Source organism: Cyanistes caeruleus, chromosome 10 (assembly GCF_971803275.1).
Source record: "Cyanistes caeruleus chromosome 10, bCyaCae1.hap1.1, whole genome shotgun sequence".
Taxonomy (NCBI): Eukaryota; Metazoa; Chordata; class Aves; order Passeriformes; family Paridae; genus Cyanistes; species Cyanistes caeruleus.
In genome coordinates, this window is record NC_141710.1 from 23,959,220 (window position 1) to 23,980,596 (window position 21,377).

General features: G+C 48.1%; 1 protein-coding gene and 1 long non-coding RNA gene across 9 annotated transcripts in view; one reads left to right on the top strand and one right to left on the bottom strand.

Moving 5' to 3' along the window:
* VEPH1 (ventricular zone expressed PH domain containing 1) overlaps positions 1–21,377 on the top strand; it is a 61,602-nt gene that overhangs the window by 26,779 nt on the left and 13,446 nt on the right. For all 8 annotated transcript variants that reach the window (XM_086843365.1, XM_086843361.1, XM_086843367.1 and 5 more), the window contains 5 exons: positions 3,047–3,213; positions 4,264–4,473; positions 8,146–8,366; positions 12,984–13,193; positions 14,145–14,533. In XM_086843365.1, the coding sequence (XP_086699491.1) occupies positions 3,047–3,213; positions 4,264–4,473; positions 8,146–8,366; positions 12,984–13,193; positions 14,145–14,533 (1,197 nt within the window). The remainder of the gene's footprint in view (positions 1–3,046; positions 3,214–4,263; positions 4,474–8,145; positions 8,367–12,983; positions 13,194–14,144; positions 14,534–21,377) is intronic.
* On the bottom strand, positions 6,402–6,889 carry LOC111933276 (uncharacterized). The gene is made up of 2 exons (XR_002866614.2): positions 6,809–6,889; positions 6,402–6,503 (listed from the first exon to the last, which is right to left on the bottom strand). It is a non-coding gene; the product is annotated as an uncharacterized LOC111933276 (long non-coding RNA).

Here is a 21,377-nt window from a genome sequence, read left to right on the forward strand (position 1 = left end):
GTCTTGGTGCTTGGGCTTTTTTCTTTGTAAACTCCCTTTGGAGTGGAAGCCCATCTTCCATGGGACACAGCAGTGAGCTCCAGCACCCCTGTTCTTCCCCAGCTCTCTGTGCTGCTGGCATGGGCAGAGCTGGAGCTCGGGAAAGCTTTTTCCAGGAATGGGTGCAGGGCTGGCATCACCCAACCATGGCTCTGGTCCCACCCTGGCTCATGTGCAGCCGTGGAGTGTCCCCAGCTGTGGGACACTTTGTGCTGGAATTGTGTCATTCCCAGCTTGGGAAGGGTGAGAAAATCTAATCTGGAAGGAATTGGGCAGCAGGGAAGGAAGAGGGAAGGAAAGCATTTAGGGAGTTGAGTAGGGTGTTTTTTCCATTCTCACTCAACAAACATTTTCAGGCTCTTAGTTTAGATTGAGGCAGGTGATGCAAGACTGGGGAAAAGTGAATTATTCAGAATTCCCAATATCACCCTTGGGAATCAGGGGGTTGGGGTGCTCCCCTCAGAGCCCATAAAGGTGTGACAAACAACTCTGAGTATCCCTTGCTCAAACACGAAAAGACCAGAAAATGGCCAACTGGGTTGTGCCTGCTGACCTTTCTTGAGGTCCCTGAAGAACAGACCCAAACTGGGATATCTGGGATTATTTACACGTGTGCACACAGGTTCTTCACTTAAAAGCAATTCCATGTCAGTGAGGTCACTTCAATCTCGCTGCAGAGGGAGGGGTTGCTCTGATTGCTTTTGCTTTTCATTTATCTTGGTTAGGGAATATCAGCCCAGCAGTGTTTGCTGCAGGAAACTGCCCAAAGCTGCGCTAGCACAAAGTATTTTTTGTTCAGAGAGGTTTGGTGGCTGCAGTCCATCATCTGTGATTGCATCACTCCTCTGATACACCCCACGCTCCAAACGCTCGTTTGCCAGACTAAATAATCAGTCTTCCTTTCCAGATCCCTTCCTATCCCTGACATCCCAGCTTAGGCAACAGCATGGCTCAGGTCGGTGTCTTTCCTTGCTTGAAGCTGTTATTTTTGTTACTGCCTCTTGGATCCCTTCCCATCACACTTCTAGAGCTGACAGGAAATTTGCCTGTCCAGGAATACGGGAATTTCATCTTTTGCAATCGTTGCTGAAATTTGACTGGAGTTTAAGGGCTCTGCTCCATGTGGGCAGAAAAATTCCAGTGCAAACTAAGCAAGGGCAAGTGCAAAGAAAGGACTTAGTGCTGGAAGCATGATGTCATCCAGAGAGAAAATAATTTTTGGTGTATTCAGTACAAAATGTTTCAATTTCGAACTATGACGTGAGAAAAGTTCCAGTGAATCCATCCTCTCACCTTTTTTATCATTGAGTACCCTGAGTTTGAAAGGAACCCCAAGGATCCCCCAGTCCAGCTCCTGGCCCTGCCCAGACACCCCAACAATGCCACCCTGGGCATCCCTGGGAGCGCTGTCCAAAACCTTCTGCAGCTCTGGAAGCCTTGGGGAGCTTTTCCAGTGCTTATTCCACCCTGTGGGGGAAGAACCTTTCCCTGATCTCCAGGTTCTCCCTCTGGGGGAATTGGTGCTTGGCATCGATGCCATGGAATATTAGTGGTGACATTTTTTATCCACATCCACTGGGAGCATCAGGAAGAGCCCAGGGAACGTGGTTAGGAAATGGCCAGAATGGAGAAGTTTGCTCATCCTTTCAGGGTGATTCATCAGCAAATCTCTGTCCCTGGCCTTTGTGATTGTGTGGAACAGAACAAGACAAACTTGCCGTGTCTGTGGGGTGGGAGTGGGGTCTGACTTGGCCTTTGGCACTGCCGGGGCTGCATGGGGGGCTCAGAGCAGCCTTTGGGAAGCAGCCAGGGATTGTCCAAGCAGGATAAGGTGCAGAAGTGTGGCTGGCTGCAGTGGAGAGCCCCTCCCGTGAAGGATCAGGACCCTCAGGGATGATTACGAGCTGCTGGGCTCAGAGCTGGGCTCGTTTCCTGCCTCGGGGGGAGGTTGTGAGACCCAGCCGTGTCCTGGGGTGCATTTCTGTACCTGGCAAGAGCCCCACGTGCTCCAGCCTGAACCCAAATATCCTTTTCCTACCATCCATGAACAGATCTGCTTATCTTCCCAAGCCATCCGGCTCAGATGTAAACGGGAGGGAGAGCAGCAGGCCAGAGAGCTGATTCCTCTTGGAAACCAAACCCAAAGAGGCCGTGAGGACTTCCAAGGGTTTACAAAAAGGAGCCATACTAGGTTGCAATAGGCAGATGTTTTCCATATGTTGTTCAAGTGAAACTTAAATCCATTGAGGCAGGCATGTACTGCGATGTGAAGTTATATATTTTGGTATGAGCCTGCGCTTCAAATTGAATTATGCACAGACATCTTAAAAAAACGTGTGAGAGAGGGTTTAGCATATATCTCTGTCTGTCTGCAGCTGGCTCTCTCTGGCTCCTTTCTATTCCTGGAAATGGCATCCTTTACTATTTCTGTTTGAATGCATGTTTAGTTCTCTGTTAACCAACTATTCCTTCCATATGATGCTTATTTAATTTGAAAATCTGAACCTCGGCAAAGGAGAATTGTAGTTTTTGTCTTTCGTTGGTTTTGTTGTTTCGTTGTCATTTCTCTCCTTCTTTCTTCTTTTTGTTTCTTTGTTAATTGAAATCACACTTAGTTTGGCCTAGGACTCAACAGAGCACCATCCAAAACTGAAAGCTCATTAAGCAGTGTTCTCATGATAATCAGAAATAAAATGATAATTAATAGGAATTAATTGGGTTTTTGTCGTTACGCCTGCAATGGTTTGCTCTCTTTTGATAATTTACTTGCTTTCTTGGCCCAATATATCATTTTCTACAGTTTTATGCCTGCCTGGTTTTGTACTAATGATCCTTCAAGGCCAGCTTGGAGCAACCTGGTGGAATGAGATGAGCTTTAACATCTCTCCCAGCCAAGCAGTCCCGTGATTGTTGCACTGGTGTCTCCAGGAGCGTGCTGGTGCTGTGGGGCTGTCCCCAGCGCTGGGCACTGGCTGACAGCTGCTCCCTGTCCCTGCTGTGTCCCCAGGGAACTCGATGCTGCTGCGGGTGCTGCCCGCGCTCTACGAGAAGCGGCCGCAGCCGATCCGCGCCCGCCTGCGGGAGCTGGTGGCACCCCTGGCCCAGCTGGACCCATCTGAGCAGCTCCACCTCCTCAGGCTCCTGCACACCGTGGCCAGGAAGAGAGAACTGGGGGTAAACCACACCAGGAACATCTCCCTGCTCCTCCTTTTGAGGGCTCGCTGAGGGAGGAATCCCACAGTGCTTCCCTATGCTAGTTCCCTGTAAATTCTTTCATTCCAGTCCATTCTCCACCTAGTCATAGGGAGAACAGAGCAAAGACTCTGCTGGACCAAAAGGTTTGGGTTAAACCATTTGTCTCCAATGTTTTTGGCTCTTCCTCTGTCAGCTGGGTGTGAATCCCCATGACTGTGCTCCTGTCAGTGTACATGAACTGTATTAAAATCCACGTCAAGGACAATTAGCATGATTTAGGAACTGATGAGAACTGATAATCCTTAAAAAAAAGGACAGAGGAAGGGGTTGGTTCATGCCCTGTGTCTGTGTCTGGATGTCTTTTCCACAGATGCAGCAGTTTCCCTGAATCCAAGGTGCATTAGTGTGTCTGTTTACCCTGAATTAATCCCTCAGTGGGGACTTGTACACAATTGCATCCTGTTTGCAGATGGTTCCAAGGGCTACACCCTCAGTCTCCTGAAAACTGGGCTCTAACAAGAAATAACATCTTACCCACAGCACATTTATTATGCAGTGAGGGTCTTGCCTCCCTTTTTTCCCTCTATTCCAGCTCCTGACTTTGTCACATCGTTCAGTTTCTGGTGGAACCCAAAAATTTCTACAAGTACTTTAATTCACTGCATCATTGAGGAAGGCTGAGTCTTTATGTTGTTTTGATCAATAAAATATAGACTGGCCTGGAGCAAGGAAAATATTTGATAAAGGCATTTTTTCTGTCTTTTTTTTTTAAAAAAATTGGGTATTTCCTTACTTATTTATGCATAGCTGCCATATTTTAAAGCAGAGTTTACCCTTATCCCATATGTTCAGTTGAACTTGGGTTGACCTCAGGGATAGCTCCATGCAAAGGTCACCAAGGGTGGAAAACTCTTCTATTAGCTCAGAATCTGGTGGCTCATTTTTATCCCTCTGGTGGTTGTATCTCCTCTGGTTATATGTGTTCACAATTCAAAACAGAGCTCCAGTTTGTTTCTGGTTTTTTAACAGGTGCTGAAGGAGTGTTTGCCGTTTTTATTTGGACACCTGAGGGACCCCAACCACAGCGAGGTGATTCTAAACATCCTTCTGGAAATATCCAGCTACGAACCTGCAGCCTTGGCCCCTTTCCTTCCCACGCTGAGGGAAATTGGTGAGAGTTTCCCCAGTTTGATTGGGCAGACAGCAAAGATCTTTGGAGCTGTTGGACATCTCAATGAGGTGAGGAAAGGACTTGCTTGGGTTGGTTTTAATTTTATAGAAAGTAATGCATCCATATATTTGTGTCTTCTTGAGTAACCAGACTGCCCTGCCATGGAATCATGGAGTGGTTTGGGTTGGGAGGGACCTTAAAGAGGATTTTATTCCAGTCCTTCCCCCTTTGGCAATTAATTTGGGTGTGTATTGGCTGGGCCTTGTGTGTCTGAGCAGCACAGGAGGACTCCATCCTCGCTCTTTCTACTGATCTGGAGCTTTATATTCATGTAAAATTAAATTTATCTCTGAAGAATCAAAACCAGATTTGGTTTGGCTTTGTAAATCTTATTTCTGTTGTGTGGAAAGAGGAGCCAAAATCCCATTGAGGCCTGGGAGCCAAATGAAGTTTGTTGTTCTCTCCTTGTTTACTTCCATCCCCCAGCAAGTTTTACTTTTATAAGATCTGCAGGTGATCACATTTAATGCTGTATTTAGTATTTGAAAGTCAGCATTTTCTAGAAACGTTACAGTTGCTAACCAGCCAATCCTCAGCTGAGCACAGCTGGGCTCAGAACTGAAGGATTTCATTTGGATTCTGCGTTTTGGGGTGTTGAACCAGCTCTCCCCATCTGGGTGTCTCTGAGGCTCTGTTTCCGCTGAGTTCTGCTACTTCAAAGGGGCTGAATTTGTTTATTTTGCCTTTTGTTGCTGTGATTGTTTTATACCAAACCAAGAATAAGCGAGGAACCAACTGGCCCTGTTGGATTTCACGTAGTGCTGGAAATTACACGCTAGAGTAAAGTTTACAAGGACGTGATTCAAAGAATATTTTCCCCTCATATTTTTGACCTGTTGGTTTATGTGGCTGCACCAATCCACTGAGTGGAGCACACACAGCCTGCACTGAATAATTAATGTCTGAATCATAATTCTCCCTGGAGTAAGTGTTGAGTAGCTCTCACCATGTCCCGTGTCATGAGTCTGATTTTTTAGGAAGCTGCTGACTCAGCAGCATCCCAGCCCACGGGGAGGACACTTTTGTCCTTTGTTTGCTGTTTGTCACTGACATCCAGGGACCCTGAACTCCAAAACAGGGATGAAAACAACACACCAAGGGTGGTGGAGGTGAATGTTCCTCCAGGAGATCAACAGCTCCTCTCTTGTTTCGCTCTCTAAAATGTTTGGAAATGTGAATAATTCTGAATAGTGGAAGATTTTAGAATGGCAGAGTGGTTTGGGTTGGAAGGGACCTTAACCCATTCCCCTGTTGTGGGCAGGGACACTTCCACTACCCCAGGTTGCTCCAAACCCTGTCCAAGCTGGTCTTACTGAAAACCACCTCGCCTAAAAGGAGAAGGAAATGCCTCCTGATTCCTGAGCAGAGGTGAGATCGTGGAATCCAAATCTCCCAGGCTGGAAAAGACCTCCAGGACCATTGAGTCCAACCATCAGCCCACGTGTGCCTCTGACAGTCTCATCTCACAGCCCCCCGTGTCAGGGCCTTCCCAAAACCCTCCCTCATCCCTTCTCCTGCTCTTCCCTGTCCTGTCACGGAGCAATGCCATGGATATCCTGCCACTTCTCAGACAACAACTGGCCTCCCCTGCCCGGCCAAGCAAAACAAGGAGACATCAATGGCAGTGCTGGAATTTTATTTGTTGATGTTTTATTTCACTGGAAGGCTTGCCTGGGGAAAAGAGGTGGCAAGGATTGAGGCTTGGCCCTTGACGGTCGAGACTGTGGATCTGAGCAGCAAATCCTTGCTGGCTCCTAGAAAAAGCCTCTTGTGCTTCCAGGGACCCCGGGAGAGAGGAGAGCTCTGGATTTGAAAGGTTGCCCCTTGTTTACACACACCACTTCTGTTGGTGTCAGCGACACTCTCGGGGGGAAAGCTGAAATCAGAACTTGTCCCTTAACCGTAAATTTGTGCAAATGAAAAAGCATCTCGGGGCTCAGGGCGATCGGACACTTTATTTTTCTCCCCTATGTTTTGAACCACCTGGGAGTTGGAGTTATTTCTGAAAGCCTTGTGATCTTTTCGCAGTCTCCTGAACCTGTTTTTAAGAAAGAAGAACAACACTTTGCCACACCTCATCGCCTGTGCTTTAGCTCTTCACCTTCTGGCAGATGTAATGCCATAAAATGTAAGGGCTGCTCATGAGAAAATACACGAATACATCAAACAGGCATTGCTGGAATAACAAGGGGTTATGTGCATCCAAATAGGCTTTGTGAAACATTTTGGATAAGAGTTGTGGCAGGGATAACGGCTGCTTTCATCCTGAGCTATTTTGCTTTAATTTTGTTTTGTATAACTGTTACATATTATATTACTCAGGCGAGTTTATTGTTCTTTTACCTCACTCCAGGCGAGTAGCAGCATTTCAGCATGGCTGGAGACTCTCCAGCTGGATCAAAGTGACAGGAAAATGGTCAAAACTGCTCCTCCATTTAGTCTGCTGCAGTTTGTTTAGAAAACAAAAATGTGTTTTAAATGTTAATTGAGCCCCTGTTTATCTCTTGGAGGAAGGATCAGCTTTCAAATAAATGAGTGACTGCGCACCAAAAAGTCAACCCCGCTCAAGCCATTGAGGAAAAATCTCCTTCGTCACATCAGCCCAGCCCAGGGTGCAGCTGGAGTTTTCCCCCATATGGCTGAAGGGATGCAATTTGTCTGATCCAATTTTCCCATTTATCTCTGTCATGGCACGATGCAGCAGAGCTGCTTTTCCTTGACTTACGTTGACTTGCTCTTCAAAAAAAAGCGATGCTCAGGCCACGTCCTGCCAAAGCCTCCCGGGTATTTTTATAGCCCAGCTGGATTTGGAATCAAACTTTCAGCAGATTTTGCTCTCTGGTTACGAGGTCCCAGAAGAGAGGAGGAGATGGGGCTGGGGCCCTGCAGGGTCCAGAGCCACGTGCGTGGCACATGAGCTCCCTGCTGGCCCTCGGGAGGAAGAAAACTCTTTGGTTTTGTCTTTGTTTGTGTTTCAGCACAGGCTGAAATCCAAACTTCTCCCATTTTCTCTGTCAATCTGCTGGGGACCAAGTGGGCTTCCCTGAGGAAAAGGATTCCTCCAGTGAAGGATCTGATGGGAGTTCCTGAGTTAATTTCTGGTTTTTCCACTGCTTTTCCCAGTTGGGTGTTTTTAGGACTGTGGAACCCAATCTAATCAGGACAACTGTAAGAGAGGAGCCCTAATCTGGAGATGTTCAAATCCAGGCTGGATGCTCCCCTGGATTCCTGGAGGTGTTGGTGGGGCTTGGAGCAACTTGTGGAAGGTGTCCCTGCCCATGGCAGGGGTGGGACTGGGTGGTCTCTAAGGTCCCTTCCAAAACATTCTCTGGTTTTATGAAGTAGCTGAGCCAGGCCCATCGGAGGTGAAAGAGGAGCTTGGTGCTTCTGGGGCCCGGATCCTACATGGACCCAGAACCACGTAGGGCCCTGAAAGAGCCTTCAGAGATCTGGCTCTAGGTCTGAGGAGGAGACAAGACATCCTGGGTTAGGTAACACAGCAGGAACAAAAGTCACTTCAGTGTAACCACAAACAAACTGTGTTTGAGGCAGCTGCCTCTGCCATCGTGGGCAGCCACTCTTCCCCGGGGACAGCACCCCAGTCCCAGCACACAAACCCCTCAGAGCAGCAAACAACGAATCCTTGTGTTCAGCACTGTTCTTATCTCCCCTCTGCCCAGGAGCGAGCCAGAACGTCCCTGCTGTATCTGGTGAACCAGCTGGCCAGCATGGAGCACTCCTTTCACCACATCCTGCTGCTGGAGATCAAGAGCCTCACCGACACCTTCTCCAGCATCCTGGGCGCCCAGAGCAGGGACATTTATCGCATGAGCAACAGCTTCTCTGCCATCGCCAGGCTGCTCCTGCGGCAGCTCCACACCGACAGCACGGCAGCAGACAGGTACTGGCACTCTCACAAACCTCAGCCCTCTCCAGGGCTCTGGCAGGCACCAAAATCCCCCTTAAACCTGCTCCCGTTGAGTGAAGAAAGCCTTGCCCTGGATAAATAGAGTTGAGCAAGCTAAAACGCCTCGTTTAAAAATAAATTAGTGAAGTTGGGCCTCACAATTATCATTTATTCTAGAAAATGCCCACTGAGGGTGATGAGAACAATGGCTGGCGTAGCTCCCTGGTGAAGATTTGTCCAGAGTGAGATGTTCTGCTCACTCAGCTGCTTCTGCCTGTGCATCTTAAGGTTTAAAGTGTTGTGATGTTCATCACGGTGAGGATAGAAATGTTATTTAAATACAGGGTGGCAGTCACTTCTAATTAGTGGGAGATTCATAATTAGAGTTGTGTGTGCTGCAGTGGGTCAGGGGGGCACAGAGGAGTAGTGATTCGTTAAAAAAATGGAACACAGATGTCAGAAAAGTCCTAACGGTGAAGGCCAGCCCTGGAGCCAGACTGGGAGTGGTGGAGACAAAACACTGAGGTCAGTGGAGAAACAGAAAATTGGTGTCCTGGAGAGAGGTGCAAATGAAAAAGGACAGGAATCCAGACAGAGCCCCTCATCTCACCACAAGTGAGAAATGTCCAAGCTTCACCTGATGGCAGAACCTGAGCCGAAACCAGCCCTCAGCATTCACAACCCATCGTGGTCCCTCTGTTTACTTTATTTGTTAAATATTCCTTGTTATATTCTGTGATTAACATTTCTCTCTAGAGCTGCTAAAAAAAAACCCATTTAAAAACAAGGTTTTCATCAAAATCTGGCTGTTTCTCACTAAAATTCTTTTTGTTAAGGACTGCCTGAAGAGTAGAAGCTTCATTGTCTGTGTGAGTGTGGTTACAGATTATTTTCTCTCTAAATTCCTTCATTTTATTTATTTCTGTCTTTATTTTATATTTCATTCTGTCCCCAACCCTCTGTGCCCTTGTTATCTTAACATGGCTGTGAGAGATCACTAAATAAAAAAAAAAAAAAAGCTGTTTTTTCATAGTTTTTAGCTATTCTGTAGCATTTTAGCTATTTGCTTTTACATTTCAGTTAAGTCAGACAAGGCTGAATGAGAATTCTCTGCTGATTTAAGCAGAGCTGATTTTGACTCGTGCTTGGGAAGCAGGACCAGTCCAGATGTGAATGTGGAAGTGCCCTCCCAGCTCTGGAGCTGCTGCAGTCACTGAGCTAAAGAGCAGTAATCCAGAGTGAAAGGAACCCAGGATTTTAAACTCTGTGCCTGGATTATAACCATTCCTTCCAAAACTCCTGTGTTTACGTAAGGAGAAGCTGATTTCTGCAGAGCCATGGCTGGCCTGGTGTTGTTTGACACAGGGAATTTTACATGCAGGGACTGGGAGCATAATTAAAACCAGGCCATGCTCTGCTGCTCCTTACTGTCCCAAAATTTCAAGTTATTCAGTCCCAGAGGGGCTTTTAAAGAACATATACAGGGTTTTAATGGACTTATCCAACCTAGAGGGGCAGTGTAGTCAATTAAAGGGAAAGAAAGCTTCAAAGTCCTCGTTCTGGGTAAGAACCAAGCGTAAGAGGCTGCACCAGTGCTGCTCCTCCCAGCCCTTGTGGCTGCTTGGAATTGTTTTACACGGGGAGAGGAGAGATTTAGGTTAAATATCAGGAAGTTCTTGACTCAGAGGGTGGGCAGGGCCTGGCACAGGGTACCCAGAGCAGCTGGGGCTGCCCCTGAATCCCTGGCAGTGCCCAAGGCCAGGCTGGACAGGGTTTGGAGCAGCCTGGGACAGGGGAAGGTGTCCCTGCCATGGCATGGTGGAAGGGGATGAGATTTAAGGTCCCTCCAACCCAAACCAGTCCGGGATTCTGCTGACAATTCCATGATCTTTCCTCCACCACTTGCCTTCTTCAAACTTTCCTGTCCATCCTATTTGAGGAGGTGATTTTCTCTCCCTTAACAAACCACGAGCACCTGATCCATCCTTGAGGCACAGAGGTGAACCCTGGCCACAATCCCGGGAGGATTTTCATTCATTTCCCTTTGGGATGCTGTTGTTCCCACCATGAGCACCCCACTGGTAGCATAACAATGGTGCTGCTGCTCTGGGGAAATGTTCTTTATGCTAAAGCATCACCTGGGCACCAAGGTGCATTTCTCCAGAGGATTTAACAGCATGAAGCCATCAGCAGCCTGGCACTATTTTTGGAGTTATGGTTTCTCCATGCGCTCGTGCATCCTCCTCCCCCTCCTCCTGCCAAGAGCTTTGGGGCAAACTGATCCTGCTCTAGCAGCCTCAGCAATGCCCCGGTGCCTCTTGCCAAGGCTGCAAACAGTGGTGGGTTTGAGAGGAGCTGGGAGGGCTGCCAGGCATCCCAGTGGGGTGGGGTGGAGCCCTGCTGGGGGTTTTGGGGGCAGGTTTGTGCTTTCGGCTCCCCAAGGAGCTGATGTGAGCACAAGGCTGGTGCTCAGGAGAGCTCCTGGGCACTCGGAACTCCTCTGCTTCCCACTTGGAAATCCTGGCAGCAACGGGGCAAAACTGAGATGGTGGCTTGAGGAGCCCACCCTCCACACCCTGGCAGTGACTTTTTTCTGCTCTATTTATGGAAAACAGGATTCATCCACATTCCTTTTCCAATCATAACGATTTTACAATTCCTTCAGATAAATATTTCCTTGCATTCCCTTCACAAAGCCATGGGAGCTCAGCAGGAGGATGCTGGACAAAGAGGTGCTGTTTGAAACACCATTTTTAATTCCAAACATCACCAAGGCTCCCTGGTTGGGGTCTGTCACTCCCAAAGCCCATCAGTCCATCAATCCCCTCTCTGTGTCCTGAGGCTTTGCCCGTATTTACACAGGGAACAGAAGTTTTCCTTCGAGCTCAGCTCCCACAATGGGAGCAGTGTTGGGAGCTGTGCTGGAGTGACTGCTTTCCAATAAATTAAATCTTGTCCTACACCCCCAGAAAGATTTGTTAGGAAAGGTCACATCAAGGGTCTTTATTACAGAAGAATATTTTTCAAGTGCTCCTCAGTGTTAATATATTATGAGATCTTGCTTAAATTAAAAACAAAGCAAGACAAAACTTGCCAGCTCCCCTGAGAAATATCCTGAGCTGCCTTTATCAAAACAAGTGAAAAAGTGCATTTTGTGATGCCACATTTCTGGTTGTTTTTTAAAAACCTGGCTTTTTACAATTGCTAATTTGCAGTTTGGAGAGTTTTTAATGGGCTCCCCCACTGCGAGCGTGACTTGAGAGCCTCTGCTGCTTTGGAAGGGCTGTGTTAAACCCCTTTTTTGTGGTTTTATAAATCCATGTTTAACAGATTTAGCTATTCAGATGTTTGTTCATCGGGGGGGAAAAAAGAAAATTAAACAAAGAAATAGCCAGAGGCATAACAAACCTGTTTTAGAGCTGTGGTTAGAGTTTAAAAAGTAAATACTGTCCGATCCCCCTTGATTCTCCAGGAGATTGCTGTTTGCTTTGTGATTTTGGGTGATTTTGGGTGCCAGTTCCTCCCTGTGTGCAGGAGTGAGATGGGAACGTGCACATCAGCCCAGCAGGAGAGGGAGAGGGGAAGGAGCAATGATGCTCTCGCTGTTGGTCCCTGGGGAACCCAGCCCTGCTGCAGCATCTGCAAGGAACAGTGAAGATACTCAAAGTCCAGATTTCCAGAAAATGACCAAATATTCAGAGCTGAGTCTCTCTCTGCAGGCTCTGAGTGATGAAGGAACCCAGAAAAAGCCATTTTCAAAGCTCTTTGAGGGAACCCAGCACATTTTTACCAACAGTGTCTTTACCTTCAGATTTCTTTTTGTCCTGTAAGATCAACAGCTTCCCTTCAATTAATATGAAAGTTCCCTTTGAATTTTGCATTAAAATGTTACATATTGTGGCTGCCCATCCCTGCAAGTGTCCAAGGCTGGACTTTGGGCTGGGAGCAGCCTGGGGCAGTGGAAGGTGTCCCTACCATGGCAGGGGTGGCACTGGAGGGGATTTAAGGTCCCTTCCAACCCAAACCACTGGTTCTCTGATTCTGTGATTTTAAGACAAACATAACAAATTCAAAACAAAACTACTCGCCCTGCAGTCCCACAAGTTCATTTTAACTCTTCATTTTCTCTTTGCTGAGCTGGAGTCACATGGCTCAGAACTTTTCCTGAGTTTTAAAAGGTTGGGTTTTTTTTCTCAGAGTGCAATAATTCAGTAAGAACTGCATGTACTTTGGTAAAAGCTTTAAAACCACAGAATCCTATAAAGTCTGCAAATAGCTTGACTTTTGCCTCGTGAAAATAATGCAATAAGTCAGTGTTTAGGAATTTTGAGAGAATGGTTTGGGTTCAGATGAAAAAAAATGACTAGCAGGGACAGAGTTGTGATTTGCTGGTGCTTGGCATTTTCTAATCCAGGTTTATCAGAGATGTTCAATGTTTCTGATCCATCAGAGATGTGGATCTAGAAGATGTTCCTGAAAATAACCTCAGGGAGTATCTGTTTAAACATAATTATTTTACCAGATCCAAACCACAAGTCCCAGGCAGAGACACAGCATCAGCACAAAGAGCACAACGTGCCAGGGTTAAACCTCTGCTTTCTGCTTCCTCAGGATGGAAAATGACCCTGAGGCAGAATGTCCTGTCCCACTGGATGATTTAAAATCTGTCGTGAATGGCAATGAAGAAGATGAAAAGCTGCAAGTTAAAATCCAAGCTTTTGAAGAGAAAATAAATGTGGATAACAGCACCCCTGGCTCAGTGAGGAGATACAGCCTGGGCCAGGTCTCTAAAGAAGAAAGGAAGGATATGAGGTTTAACAGGTATGGCTCTGGCAAATGTGTGTGGGGTTCAGGGAGATCAGTTTTGTCATAAAACTTTATCCAGACATGGAGGGTTTGATCTGCTCGTGAAATACCCACAAGCAGCATAAACCTAATTTTAACTGATTTTTGCATCCATGAACTTAAGGGCTGGATGAAATCCTTCTAAATCCCAGAATCACAGAATGGTTTGGGTCAGAAGGGACCTTAAATCCCATCTCATTTTACCCCCAGCCATGGCAGGGACACCTCCCACTGTCCCAACCCCAACATCCAGCCTGGCCTTGGGCACTGCCAGGAATCCAGGGGCAGCCACAGCTGCTCTGGGGAAGAACCCATTTAATCTGTTCTGTGCCCTAAAGCAGCAAAAAGGGCAGGAAAATAACTGCATTGAGGTAGCACAGAAAGGAAGATTTCCTGGGGTGTTATCACCAACAATATTTATCAATAACAGCAACGTGACCCTCACTGTCCTCAGGCTGTCCCTGCCCCACAGCTCCACAAAAAGCTCTGCTCTTCCTGCTCCAGGATTTGCCCTTTCAGCCACTTCTGCCCTCTTTTCTCCTCTCCATCCCATCAGGGATCCAGGGCAGGAGGAGCTGGAGGCTGGGTTGGGGTTCAGTGAACTGCTGCTGGTTGGCATTTTTATGATGTGATTGGTAAAGCAGCCACACCACCCCCGGGGTTATAAGATCCTTGCAGAGGGGCTGCCTCCCTCCCCCCATGGCAGATGTTGGGATATGTGGATATCATTTGGATATTATTTCATTTCATTTGCTTATTAAAGCTGTGGCTTGAGCTTGGCTTTTGAAATGCAGGTTTGGCAGAAGGTTCTTGCCCCTGGCTCAGTGAGCCCCACACTGGGCACAGAGCACAGCTTTGGAGGGATTTTTGTGTCCTGCCTCTATTCCAAGCCCTTTTCCCCTTCCTTCCTCGCTTGTTCCCCCACAGGTCCAAGAGCCTGGCCCTGCATGCTCTCAGGATGAAGGGGCTGAGCTCGGAGGGAGGGCCGGACGAGGAGAACGGGGACATCCCTGCTGGCATCTCCTTCTCTGAGATCTACCTCAGCCAGGAGCACGAGCAAGTGCCTTTTGGGGTCCACCCCGAGGCAGTGCACGTGGGGAACCCCCTGGTTTCACACCCAAGTGCTGATTGCCCCCAGGCAGCCGATCTGCCAGAGCTGACCCCAGAGAAGGCCCTGGAGGGAAGGGCAGCCACGGGCCCTGTGGAGTACCAGGACAAGCTGTACCTGCACCTGAAGGAAAACCTGGGCAAAGTAAAAGAATATGTGATGGAGATGGGGAGGAGGATTCCCATCCCTGAGCAGTGTGTGATCGAAGGTAAGCGGGATGAGCCTTCCCCGGAGCTTCCACACCCTCCAGGCCTCCCCTCAGGGCCTAGGCAAGGGGCAGCAAAGACCCTCCAGCACAGGCAGGGAGGAACAGCAGCTTCAGAAAACAACGTCCTTCCCAAATGGAATCTTTTGAAACCTCCCAGGATTCATTTCCCTCAGGGACACAGCACGTCTTTGCCTCTCCCAGACTCCTGTGGAGGCTCAAGTGAAGATTTCCTTTTGGATGTCATGGGCAGTGAACCTGAGGGCAGGAAGGGGACATTCCCAGCTGCAGGCTGGAGCTGTGGAGCTGGGTTAGACATCAGGGATGGCTGTGTGCTGGACAGCCCACGTGCCATGGGAATGCTGATCCAGGAGGCTCCTGCTGGGCTGGTTTGGGGCAGACCTGGGGCTCCTTCCTCGTTATCAAGTTATTAAATCAGCTGGATTGGGACAACAAAGGCCAGGACCCTCAGGGCAGCACATTCCAACCACAAAACTCCCTGAGGGCACAGCAGGGTGAGATCCCTGTGGGTTGGGTCCCATCTCACCGATCCCTGGGGTGCTTTAATGTTTGCTGCTTTCATCCCTGGTGGGTCTGTGATCTGCTCCTCTTTGAAGTGAATGTGTTGGGCTGGGTTGGGTTGGGTTGGGCTGGGTTGGGCTGGGTTGGGTTGGGCTGGGTTGTGCTGGGAATCTCCTGCTTATTCCCTCTGAGGTGAATTTGGGTGCATCCAACCCCTCATTGGTGGCCATGAGCCGTTCACAGCCCAGCCTTTCCATGGGCCACGTTCATCCCAAAGAGCAACTGCATCAATCAATTCAATGTAATTTAATTTAATCAATTACATTTTCAGTCACTTCAAACACCACCTTTTAATACAGAGTCACTTCAGCTCCAACAGCCTCAACTGAAGTTGATAAAAGATTTGTTTCTTTCCTTTCTGAGTGGTCAAGAAGTGGAAAAGCAGCTTCCACTCAAAACAGAGATAGAACTCTTTCTCTCTATATATTTCAAAAGCTTATGCTTCTGAATTATTTCCTAAATACCTTAAATTCCAGGTTTAGCAGTTGAAGTAGTTATTTGGTAGAATTAAGGATAAAACTTGTGTTCTATAAAATTCCAGTGAAAACATGAGAGTGAACAACGTGGCTTTTGAAGTGCTGAGAGCTCTGACCCTGCATTAATGAAATCCCATATATTGAATATTTTTTAATGTATTGCTCAGCTTCCTTTCTGCAATACCTCTTATGATACATCCTAGGCATGTGACTATTTCTAAATTCATTCAAACTATTGTAATTTCCTGAAAATCCTCAACTAGCATTCCTATGGAAATTCCTTGAGCGGGGACACGTGTGCAGAACAGAGATTTATGAGACTCATTCTAAATCAGTTGAAGAAATGCAGCCCAGCTCATTCCACAGGGGACAGCTCTGTTAATATTCCAGGTATTGGATAAACCTCTCCAAAAACCTGCAGTTATTGCACTTGAGAGATCCCAAACTCTAACAAGGCCCACTCAAAGGCGTGTTTTACATTTCACCAACGTGTTTAGCAGAAAACACAAGATTAGAAAACATGAATAAACATAACTGGCTGATTTTATGTGGGCTGTGTGGGAGTCTTGAACTGGAAATTTAATATGTAAGACATGGAAGATATGAAAAGATAAGAACTCCAGAGCAACCCCTCATGACAGAGAGTATTTGAAGGAAATAGCAGCAAAATGTGTTCCCAAACTTTCCTTTCCTTGCTCAGGCCTTTCCTGGGATTTCAGGTGGCAGCTCTGGGGGGTCAGCAGGGTGTTAATGGCACTTAGAAGAATTTCCCCTTAGAAGGGGTGATGGGCCAAATTCTGCTCTCTTAACCAGAATTCCACCCCTGCTTGTGTTTCTGCTGGCAGTGGGGTCTGACCTGGGGCAGCCTCTCTGGAAATGGGGTGAATTCCTCATTGCTTAAGCCCAGACTGGGGGCTGCTCCAAAAGGGGATGTGCTGCTGAGGACAGAACCTTGGGAATATCCCAATTTCCCTGTAGAACCCCTCAGATCTGGGCACTAAGGTCACAGGGGAAGGTGTCCCTGCCCAGGAGCTGGAGGGGCTCCAAGGTCCCTCCCAACCCAACCCATTCTGGGATTGCCTGCATTAATTAGAGCCTCGGTTTGAAGGATAAAGGATAAGAGTGGCTGCAGGAGTGTGAGGAAAATCCGAGACCTCCATGTGGAAATAAATGGACTCTGCAGCCTGGAAAAGAGATTTGCAATATCTCGAGTGACTGGGAGGATTAGCTGAGTGTCTGCCCTGATCCAGGTGCTGGAGAAGACGCAATGAAGCTGTCAGAGGCGAGTTCAAAACACACAAAATAGGCACCTCTGCTTTGTTAAATTGTCTGTGAGTTGTAAATTGGCTTTTTTGCTCTTGAGTCAGATGTTTGCTGTGTAGGTCTTACCCCTCACGGAGTATTTTTGCTTTACAGGGTGTGATTTGCAGGCTCCTTGTTGACTTCTAAGCTCATTCAATTTATATTCCATGTCCAAATGGATGCAATATTAACTGGAGTGTCAGATTTTACAGCTGGGAAGGGCTGCAGGTTAAGAAGTGTCAGGGTGGATCCATGAACTGTCTGTGACATTTTGAAGATGCCTCATAGAAACCTTGAAAAATTGCCATGTCAGCCCTGTTGTTGAATATTTACTGTTTTTGGCTGGCTGTGCCTTGGGCAGAGGAGAGCTGTGAATTGGGTGATGATCCTACAGCAGGAGCAGTGTTAGCACTGGGCTGCTGGCCAGAAGGTTTTATCCCAAAGAAAAGGGCTAAGCCAGGGGTGTTTCACAGAGCAGACAAGCTGCAACACCAGACTCATGTGCATAAGGGAATTCTTTTGGAAAAACACTGCAGTCAGAGAGGGGATTTGAGAAAGAAAGAACCCAAACCCACAAAAATCCATTTATTGGTTCAGTTCCTGCTTAGTTTGAAGCCTTGTGCCCTGACCCACATCTCTGACGTACCTGAAGCAATCTGAGGTGTTTTTTTTACCTCATGTCCATCACTTAAAGCCTCTTAATCCTGGAGATCTTTTCCTCAAAAGAAGAGGAAAACAACAAGCCACCATATTTGTCAGGCTCTTTGGATTTCACAGAGCTCAGCAGAGTTTTCCTCAGCCCGTATTTTTTGGGATGGGTTGGGATCCTGTATTCTCCTGGTACCTCCAGGATGTTGCTGGTGGCAGCTGCCCAGGCCCTTCCACCCCAAAGCAGGGCAGGTTCTGGGGTGATCCCGTGGCTGTTGGTGTCCTGACCTGCTGGTTTGGGGACAGACACATCATCATCCAGCTGGGATTGAGTCCACTCAGTTTCTCCTGGCACAGCCCCTGTTTCCTGCAGGATTTCTGATGTGTTCTCCTGGTATCCCACACCTGCCAGACCCGTGCCCATGGGTATCCTGCCTTTGGGAGTGGCTGGGTGCAGATGATTCCCATCAGGAGCCTGCACAGCTGCTGGATTTGGTAATAACAAATGTTTTCTGCTGTAGTTCTGCTCAGTAATTTTAGGTAATTTGGATTAAAAAAGGCACCATTGATGCCCAGAGCTCAGAGCTTTGTACATTGAGTGAGCTGCTGGAAAGAAAGCATTTGACAATATCTGTGTGTCGAGGATGCTGAAGGATTTGCCATCTCCTCCTTTGGAAAGGACAGAGCCCTGGGAGACCAGGGAATCATCTCCCCCTCGCTCACTGAGGCCACAGCCAGTGACATCCAAGGAAAACCATGAGAACCATTTTCCAGCAGTGCCATGCAGGAGGAGATGCATCCAGCAAACATTCCAGGGGATTCCTGGCAGGGGAGGAGGCGGCAGGCGGAGCAGGTTGCAGCGTGCTGGCCCCCAATGTGGTTGTTATTATGTTTTATGTGGTTCTGAGGGGTAATGGGGACCAGATGACGGCCTGGATGGAAAAGCTCATTGCTCCCCTGCAGTGCTCACCCCTGCTCCGGCCTGATAAATTCCAGCATTCCATCAGCCAGACCCTGATTGGGAACAGATGGGCCTCAGGTCCTTCAGTGGGATCATGGAGCTGGGGAGGCTCAGGAGAGCATTCCCAGGGAGCAGCACCGCTCTGCTGGCTCCCAGCAAACCTGAGCTGGCATTCCAGCCGGCAGGATTGGCATTCCAGCCAGCAGGATTGGCATTGCAGCTGGCAGGATTGGCATTGCAGCCGGCAGGATTGGCATTGCAGCTGGCAGGATTGGCATTGCAGCTGGCAGGATTGGCATTGCAGCTGGCAGGATTGGCATTGCAGCCGGCAGGATTGGCATTGCAGCTGGCAGGATTGGCATTGCAGCCGGCAGGATTGGCATTGCAGCCGGCAGGATTGGCATTGCAGCCGGCAGGATTGGCATTGCAGCTGGCAGGACAGGATTGGCATTGCAGCTGGCAGGATTGGCATTGCAGCCGGCAGGATTGGCATTCCAGCTGGCAGGACTGGCATTGCAGCTGGCAGGACTGGCATTGCAGCTGGCAGGATTGGCATTGCAGGTGGCAGGATTGGCATTCCCAATGCATCCCAGAGCTGAGGGAGGCACCAGGGATGGCAGTGTCACTGCTCAGGATGGCCACCGAGCTCCTGGCAATCCGCGTCGTCGCACTGTGGAGAAATTCCCAGGGCTGCAGGCAGAGTGTTGGGAATCCTCAGACACCCTGGGAGCCTCTCAGCTGCCCTGGGAGCAGCCCTGGAAGCAGGCTGCTCTCCTGGTGGGCATCACCTGGCAGCTGGGACACTCCTGTGGGTGGTGGCATCAACCAGAGCACTTGGGAGCAACCTGGTCTGGGGGAAGGAAGTGGGGTAGAACAGGATGAGCTTTAAGGCCCTTCCAACCCAGTCTGTGATTCTGTGATGATTTTATGACTTCTGAGCTTCTGGAGTGGGTGTGGAGTCTCCTGGGTGCTCCTTGTTGGTGCCCACCCCCACCACAGCCCTGCCTTCTCCCTTGGTGCTGGTGGAACTCACAGGAGAGGAAACCTTGCCTCAGAGTCATGCCCTGCACACAAAGTTAGTACTGCTAAGAACAATATAAAGCAGCATTTCTCGAAGCTGCTTGCTTTAAAAATTGCCCTCTCCTCCTATAAACGCATTTATTGTTTGCATACTTTTTGTAACCCGAACTGAAGAGGTCAGGCAAAGGAAACTGAGGAAGCTGAAAAAGCTTAAACCCCAAATTTAAAAAGTTGCATCCATTTCTTATTGGTTCCATGTTTATGCGTGGGTTTGATTCTATTTAGGAAATTTATGAGCATACTTTTACTCCTATTAACAGATTTCATTTAAGAGGAAAGGATTACCAGTGTAAATCAAATAACACATTAATTGCTCCCAGAGCCAGTGACTCTGTACCCTCCTGGTTCAGCCCAGCATGTGAAGCTGGAATAGGTAACAATTAACAGCTCTACTGACATTCTTCTGGTTATATTTTGTTCCTTTTCTCCAGGCACAACCACTCAGTTGTGAACTTTAAAATTGCAACATAAATTCCCTTGTTTCCTGTAGGAGAAAGGAGTTGTTGATATTCCCTTGGGAAGGCAGAGACTGGCCCAGAGCTGGGCTGAGAAATATTCCTTGGCTGGAGGAACGTTTCCTTGGGGTCTTGATCAATCTTCTGGGGCATTTGGTGACTGTGTGGGGTGGGTTTGTGTCTTGTGGTGCTCTTCACATCTTCTCATGTTTTAAAATCCTTTTCTTGTGGTGCTTGGACTCTCCTGCCGAGCCAGGCCGGGCTGAGGAAGGAGGAGAACTCAGCAGACAACGAAAGGACAGGAGAAAATGTCTTAAAGTGTCAGAGGGCAGGGTGAGATGGGATATTGGGAAGGAATTCCTGGCTGGGAGGGTGGGGAGGGGCTGGGATGGAATTCCCAGAGCAGCTGGAGCAGCTCCTGGATCCCTGGCAGTGCCCAAGGCCAGGCTGGACGGAGCTTGGAGCAGCCTGGGACAGGGGAAGGTGTCCTTGCCATAGCAGGGCTGGGATGAGATGGGATATAAGATCCCTTCCAACCCAAACTATTCCATGATTTCATGATTCTGCTGACACTGGAATGCCATTCCCTGCTGTAGATGGAACCTGGCAGCTCACGGCAAGCTGCTGAAAGGTGCACACAGCAAACATGGGTCCTCTTCACAGTGCTTTAGGGTCATTTTTAGTGAAGAGTCATTTCCCATCTTGAAACATCAACTTTCACACACATGGCCCAAGGCCAAGCCCCCATTTCTGCTTGAGTGCATGAGTGAAGGTTTTTTTAGCATCAGTGAGGGGTCTGCAGTTCGGAAGAGCATCTGTCAACAGCCTCCTTGGAAATGTCATTGTGTGCTTTCATGTGCCCCAGGATTCAGGATGGCTCTCATTAACCCCTGTGGCTTCCCAAACTCCTCTCTTACAGTGTGAGCAGGTTTGGGTAAGAACCGGTAGGTTTGGGTAATTAAACTCAAGTTTTCCCCATAGCCACTAACCCAAGTGTGTGGATTTTATGCCATTAATCCAAGAGAAGTGGATTTCTGCCCCATTTTTCCCTGCTGGCGTGTGTTGCTCACGGGCCAGCCTTGCAGGGATGTGACTCAGACTCTTGCTTGTCCTGGTGAGTCACCGTGGGGAGAAGGGGGAAGGAATAAAATGCTCAAAGAAAATCTCCTAACTGGAAAAATGAGTTGTGACTTTTGAGAAAACGTGACTAAGCGGAGACGGTTTCTGAGTCTCCTGACAAGGAGAGGCTGAGGGCAGAGGCAGCCTGTGTGTCCAGCAACAAACAGCCTTGGAATGCTGGGTTTGAACATTTTCCATCTAATCAAGATTATTGTGAATGCATA